The 7,845-nt window shown below is 41.5% G+C and overlaps 1 protein-coding gene across 1 annotated transcript; it reads right to left on the minus strand.

The window, feature by feature from the left end:
* Positions 1-630: 630 nt before the first annotated feature.
* Positions 631-6,284, minus strand: LOC310799913 (stathmin-like). Its single transcript, XM_083662522.1, has 5 exons — positions 6,213-6,284; positions 5,425-5,471; positions 4,029-4,198; positions 1,601-1,792; positions 631-982 (listed from the first exon to the last, which is right to left on the minus strand). The coding sequence occupies exons 2-5, from the start codon at positions 5,438-5,440 to the stop codon at positions 929-931; spliced, it is 432 nt and encodes a 143-aa protein (XP_083518648.1). The 5' UTR covers positions 5,441-5,471; positions 6,213-6,284; the 3' UTR covers positions 631-928.
* Positions 6,285-7,845: the final 1,561 nt, after the last annotated feature.

Consider the following 7,845-nt stretch of genomic DNA (forward strand, 5'->3'; position numbering starts at 1 on the left):
TGTGTCCTCTCAATCTGGATACAGCAACTTTATGCGGATTGAGAGGACAACCATTTCTGCAATCTGATTGCAGAAAATGCATGTTAACGCCAGGTGTAAATGGAATCAGGCTGAAGTGATAAAATACAATCTGATTGCAATCTGATCACAGAAAACGCATGTTAGTGCCAGGTGTAAATGGCCTCATAGTTTCATTAGGCCCTAAGGCACCAAACTGAAACATTCTTCTCAAACAGGTTGACTTTAATGGTATAACCTAGTGTCCTCTAGTAAGAGAGTGGCGTCAGCGGAGGACCAAAATGCGAGACTCATTAGCCAATGAACAGCCAGGAATGGGTCTCGCGCTACTTTTGCATGCTAAAATAAAGCTGATAATGTACAATTTGATTCAAGGGATGAAAAACCCTTTCAAAGTACAACACAAACTGTCTATTTTGCTGCAACTCGACACGACAGTGCTGCTTTTTTTTACTCAAGAGTTCCACTTTCTACTTCCTGGAAAAAAAACTGGTCCATTGGAGTGAATGGAGATGTCGGAACTCTTCTATTATACGGCTCTGGTATAACCCATTAACCTGGATACCCCACAGAATACTTCAAATTCAGGCCAAAACCAATAGTATCCAACAGTATATTTATTAAGTTTAGTTTAGAACACAGATGTATTTTAACATGCAGCACACAAATAAGTGCCAATTGGTTCTTTACGGGAAACATTTTTTAACCACATAAACTACAGATTATCATAAGCTGCCTGCAATACACAAACCTCGAGTGAAAAAACACAGTTCTATATCCACACCACAAATCTAACATTAGGTAACGTAAGATATTGAACAAATAATACCGCTACATCAGTGAACAGAAAAATATAGATCTTTGGGTCATGTAAAAAAAGATATTTTCAAACTGTTAACAAAATAATTAGTTATTCCTTTGCTTTTGCCTCCTTGTTCTTCCGCACTTCTTCAAGCTTCTTGTCCTGGTAAAATGTTTGAAGGAAGATAAAAAAAAATATATATCACAAAGTTGTTGTCACTGTTTTCCTGCATTTCAACACTGAAGATGAAGACCAGTGTTGGGCAAGTTACTTTCAAAATGTAATATACTACATATTACTAGTTACTGTCATTTGAAAGTAATAAGTTACTTTACAATATTACTTTCTGTGTAGAGTAACTCGTTACTTATTACACTACTTTTGCATTACTTTCACCAAAACAACAGCAGCAGCAGAATGACATCGCCGCCACGGAACCATCCCAAAAAATAATTTCAACCGCCTTGTAAAGTTAGTGTAAACAATCCAAAATTCTAAATGTTATTCTTTTCCTTTGTTATTGTCATCTATAGTGGTTATTTGCATAAAAAAACAGTTTGATTAGGAAATTATTCTATCTTTTTTCAAATATGTGCTTTGATTTAATCAAATGTAACTCAATTTGTAACTTGAGTTACTTGACAAAGTAACTGGTATAATATTACTGAAATCCTATAAGTAATGAGTTATATTACCGAGCTACTGCTAAAAGTAATGTATTACATGTTACTTTTGTAATGGGTTACCCCCAACACTGATGAAGACGGGGTTGGACTGTACCTTCTCCTTGAACTTCTCGTTGAGTGCCGCCATGCGCGCTGTGCGGTTCTCTTTGTTAGCCTCCATCTTCTGGTTGAGCCTCTCTTCGGCCATCTTGCTGAAGTTGGTGTTTCCCTCCACGGACTTCTGGATCACCTCCTTCTCATGCTCTCGTTTCTCAGCCAACACTTTCAGCACCTCGGCCTCTTGAGTCTGACAAAGGGAAGAAACAATGTTTTCAGTACATTTATTTAGTGGAATTTGACAGGGAATATATCTAAAAGCCTAAACCTGATGTGTAGGCCTGTTCAGTCATAACACAGGGTTTGCACGGTCATGAAAAACCTAGTCTCGCTGGCCAGCCTCCTCTCCCTTCCGTCCGAGGAGTCTGGCGCCGCAGGTCTCCATAACTGGGATAAACCCTCCCCTGCTCTACTCTGCTCTCCCACTGGATTGCCGGATGTCCGCTCCCGGCTTATTACAAGCTTTGTCATTGGCTCCGACCATGTCAATCAGAGCGGCTTCCGCTCCCTCCTCCCTGTGTGTCGCTGTAAACAGTGCCCTGCCGCCGCAGTGAAAACAACAACGCTAACTAGCTAGCAAGTTAACGGCAGAAACCTACACGCTAGCTCGTTGCTACACGCTGAAAACGGCAAGTTGGATTGTCTGAAACTATTTTCCAAGGGCACTGCCACTAAAGCGCAGCCCATCGCAATCCCACTATGGAGACCTGCGGCGCCAGACTCCTCGGACGGAAGGGAGAGGAGGCTGGCCAGCGAGACTACGAAAAACCCGGAAAAGTCATGGAAATTTAAAATACAATTTCCAAGCCCTGGAAAAGTTATGGGATTTTTTTTTTTTTTAAGTTTTGGAAAGTCATGGAAATAATAGCTGAAGTTGCAATCCGAGCATAAAAATAGTATAGCGTAAATTGGCACGTAACGTCGCTGTGTTTCTGTTGTGTAACAGTGAATTCAGTGAGTCTGTCTCAGTCCATTTACAGACACGCCCACTAGCTTACATCTGCCTGCTGGCTGCAGCGGAGGTAATGTTAGCAGTTAGCAAAGTTGTACTATGCCGCCGGACAACATGCCAGGAAAGTGCAGCTTCAACAATGTGTGGCTTTTCAAAGATAAGTACCAATTATGGCTCGCAAAGAGCAACACAAGACGCGCTGAATGCAAACTATGCTGTAGAATGCTGCGCTCTGTGAAGGGGAAAAGCACGAGACGAGAGTAGGGATGGGCATTTCTAGCAAAAACACTATTCGAAATTCGCTGGCCAAAGTCGACTTTTAATCGAAATTCGAAAATAAAAATAAAAATGTAAAAAAAATTAAAAATGTAAAAAAAAAAATTCTTTTTTTTTGTGAGTGAAATGTTGCATTGTCTCCCCTGATTCTAAGTCTAAGGCTTTATTAATTAATAGAAAAAGCTTCTGCTGTGGATTTTTAGCTCAAACAAGCATTGCACCACTGAAGTAAAGAACATGTTACATGACTTTGACATTTTCGAGAATAAAAAACAGTTTTGACAATCATGAGTGGTTCATTAAATATTTAGTAGGCTCAGGTCTGAGTGCCAAAGGGGTGCCAAAGTCACCCCCTCTCCCTCTTCATGGGATTTCATCCGCCATTCATTTTTCCATAAACCTTGCTTAAAATGCTTATAAAAATTGTTTTACTTGCTCAAACCAAGCGATTCGACTATACTTAGAATCAGGGGAGACAATGCAACACTTTTTCACTCACAATGTTTGTTTGTTTTTCGAATTTCGACTTTCAATAATAAAAGTCGACCTTGATAATAACAACGATTATTCGAAAATTCGAAATTCGATGCCCATCCCTAGACGAGAGCACAGCCGCTGTTGCAAGCAGCACGATTCCCATCAGTGTCAGTGAGTTTATTGACATCCACCAACGTTAGCGTTCCTTACTAGAGATGCACCGATCGATCGGCACGTGACCGGAAATGGCCGATTTTCAGCCGATCGGCCGTGACCGGTGACCTGCGCCGGTCAGTCTACATAGCCGATTCTGTGTGCCGGTTGCCCCCCCCCCCCCTTTTTCACGTGATGTGCGCGCACAACCAAAGCCCTTAATTCACATGGCGGAGCCGATGCTCAAAATTGTAAGCTGCACTACACCCTCCCAACCACTGAGCACCGAACCGATACATCCGGCGCTGTGGAGCACCTAAAAACTTCGGCACAAGTGCTCGGTATTGGAAACTACGCACTATTTGGGAGTGCCAGGGCACCATTATCTTGGATAACAACATTGGCTCGGAGGTAAGGTATAGTTTTATTGTGATTGATAGCGTGTATATCGCGTGCAGCCACTTAGCCGACGTTGCGGTGGCTGAGGGGACCAACGCATCCGAGACTCTGAAGGAAGAATGAAGAGTCTGGCGTTGAGGCTACCGTTATGACATCTCTGGAGGGATACCTTGCGGCGCTCTTCTGCAGCTTCCAGTTTCTTCTGAATCTCCTCCAGGGACATCTCCTTCTTAGGGGGGGACATGAGGAAATCTGCCTTGGCGTTTGCGGCCGAGGGGCTCAGGATGAGCTCAAAGGCCTGACCTGAGGCACGCTTGTTTATCTCCTTCACCTGGATGTCTGAAAAAGAGGTGGTCTGTCAGTGTAGTGCAGGCGGTGGTCAAAGTTAAAGGGATGCTCCACTTTTTCGGGAGTTTAGCTCATTTGCCACATCCCCCCCCCCCCCCACATAACAAAGATACACCATGCCTTTGTCCGGCCGCGCAGTTTCAGTTAAGTTCAGTTCACTTTATTTATACAGGAAGGTATAAAAATGACATTTCACATGTACATTTAACTGGCCTAACTCAGTTACAAACTGGTTTTCAGCAGGTTCCTGTTCTGCAGCACATGAAACTAAATACATGAAACTAAATACATGAAACTAAATTAATATACAAAACATGTTCAATTGCACTACATACAATTATACAAACCTGACAAAATATTACATTTACAAACATTCATTCATCAATACAATCAAACAGCAACAGCAAAATTAAAACCACGGGGTGGTGAGTCGGATCCGTGATTACAGGTGTTTTCTAGCATCAGATGTTGTTTGTAGGCTTGTTTGAAATGTGAGGTGGAGGTTATTGCTCTGGTGTGAGTTTACAGTGAGCTACAGTCGTGAAGTTAGTTAGTATAGCCATAGAATGGAGGCTAATGGTACAGCTGTTAAAAATCTGGGAAAACACACATCTCACGGTGCCAAAATACATGTTGTGCTTCTGATACTCACCACACAATGAAATGTTAATACAAAATGCACATAATTGGTCTTTTTGGAAGGAAATATATTATTTGCTCAATATATTGCACGGGTGGGGGGGGATCGATACACCATAGTATCGCGGTATTTTGCCTGACGATATTGTATCGATAGTATTATTTTTTTTTTTTTTTGCAGGCCATGCCATGCCAGGCCACTGGGCATCTGCCCAAAGCGCCTGCAGTGGCGTATTGAGTCCAGATAAGCTTAATAATGTAGCCTACGTGTGGGGCAAAAACAAAACAAAACAAAAAAACACTGCATGTTTTACTTCCGGTGAAGTCAAGGAAAAGGAGTTAGACAATATATCATATATCGCAATATCAGCGATATCGCAATACTATGGTATCGTGACTCAAGTATCGTATCGTGGGCATCTGGTGACTCCCACCCCTAATATATTGTGATAACATCAAACCGAACCCAGTATTGTGTATTTATTGAGTATTTTGATTGTATTGAACTGAATGAACAGTTTGCTACATGTGTCTTTTAGCCAACTCTGTGTTTTGTAAAATCAGTAAGCAGCACCTACCTCCAGCGGTCTCCATTTCAGCAGAGTTGTTGTTACAGTTAATGTCACTGGAAGAAAACACGACAAAATAGAGATCAATGTATATAATGAGGCAACACATCAAGTATGTCTGTGGAAATCTGTGAATTAACAAAAACACATCCATTTCACTTAATAGGCCAAATGTCCATTTTGTGAAGGATGCATTACTTTTGCAGCAGATGTGCGGGCGGCCATAGTGCTGCTGGAGCTGAGGAGCGCTCATGTTTTGACACAATAGTTTGTTTTGATTGAATAGTGAGCAGCAGTGTTATTGAACGAAAAGTCATTTTCTTTTTCTCTCTCGTTTTCCACCACGATAGCTTTAGATTCCCGCCCTGTGCCAAACCCCTGGACCAATTAAAATAAGCCAGGGGCGGGATTTCGCAGGCTGCACGCGATCCATATCATAAATTATATTATGCATCACTCTGCATGGTCTGCAATGCAATGCAATTTTACAACAGTGCACTTTCGCCAGACTCCATTTGTTGTTTACCATACAAACATTTATCAGTCAATGTCACTTTCATACACAAAATACACGAGTAATGTGGCTCCCAAGCTCCCGAAGTAGCGACAACAAAGAAGAAAGTGACTCGACCGAAGCCCCCATAACTTCACCCAAGCTGTGTAACGTTTTGAAACATCCTCTCCACACTCAAAATTCATCTAAAGTGCATTACCATCGCTTGCGCCGTCGTTTCAGTTGTCCTAAAAGACTAACTAGTCTAACTAAGCATTTAGAACCATAACTTTAATAATCTTACCGTTGGGGTCTTTGTTGTTACGGTGCTGCCTCCTGTTCCGCTCGCTCGGTGTGTTGTCTCTCTGCGCGCGCCAGCCTCATATCAGCAGCACCTTCGCGCAAAAAATCTACTGAACCCTACGTCATCACAGCTCTCCTCAGGCATTGGCCTAAATGCACCAATCACGAAAGGCTTTGCTACTGCGTGTGATGGTGCGTTCAAGACACATCGGAACTCGTGGAAATTCCCTCTGACTAGCAACCATTAACTTTATTCCCCGTAGCAGACAGTGTTTGCTAATACAATAGTTGAGAGGAAATAAGATCGGTTCCAAACTGAAAATTCCACTCAGTCACCGATGTCCCGACCCATTTACTTTACTGGGTCGCTCGTGCGTTTAAAACGTCAGAATTTGATATTTCCGACAGCATTTGAAGGCATGAGCACATGTCACATGGGTCACAACAATACCCAGCCAGGTTCCAACTCTCACAGCAGCACTGTCAATTCAATCCAACCAGTTACAAACAATAATATAGCCAGATGTTTGCTGATAATTGTGTAAATCGAAGGGCACAGTGTAAGTCCGACTGCAATATGTAAAAGTATACAGCGATTCAATTGGAATGACAGCAGCAGCATATCTGAGAAGGCAGGCATACAAGAGAGGTAAGTGATGGGTGGCTACTCTGATTGGTTCTCTGGAAAAAGAGGGAACGAGTTCACCAACTCTGATTGGGTAAAGAGGAAACGTGAATGAATAAGTAGCCTAGTTAAAATTGCCTAATACTTTTTTTTATTTTTATTATTATTAACAATAGAGATGTACAAAATATGTCAGACAGACAATAACACATCACCATACTTAAGAGCTATAAACAAACAGAAATGAATAAGACATAGAACAATACAATACAATATATAATGAATGTTTACAAAGACAACTTGACATGTTAGAATAAAATAAAAATAAGGACAGAGAAAATGACATTAGCAAAAGTCAATTTACAGGGGTTACATCAAATATGTTTCTGTAATATTCTAAGAACCTGTTGCTTTTTTTTTTATTGTTTACAAGAGCAAGTGAATTAAGCAATGAGTTGAATTCAATCAAAAAGATGGGGAAAGACGGCCGAGTACCTAAAAACTTCTGTTTTTGAATAAAGAATTTTCCAATTTTTTTTTTTTTTTACAACATAGCTTAGAGATTTGTTACTTGTATTGTCATAATCACTACTAGGCTACTTCTGTCAACCCCCCTCCGCCCCCACACACAGACCCCCCCCCCCCCCCCCCTCTCTCTCTCTCTTTCTGAAACACGATCCACCAGGTTATTCTGAGATAATAATGACAGGTCATGAATGTTTACCTGTAAACTAACTGACTCATCTTTTCCTCGTCCCTGTAATTGGTTGTTGCTGAAACGAATGGAGACTTACATCATCGCCTGGGTTACTGTGTTTCATTCAAAGGTCATTCAACTTAATTTTTGCAAACCAGATTGTGGCGGTATATAAGTGAGCTGCCGAAGGGCACGAACACAATAGTGTTTAAATGATAGACAGCGTCAGATAGTCCCAGCCAAACAGTCTATGGTCCCAGCATGCTAACCTGTGAGTGGTATGAAACTGTTTCAAAACATTGTGGTTGTATG

The sequence above is a fragment of the Poromitra crassiceps genome, assembly GCF_964638095.1.
Source record: "Poromitra crassiceps genome assembly, chromosome: 29".
In the NCBI taxonomy this organism is placed as follows: domain Eukaryota; kingdom Metazoa; phylum Chordata; class Actinopteri; order Beryciformes; family Melamphaidae; genus Poromitra; species Poromitra crassiceps.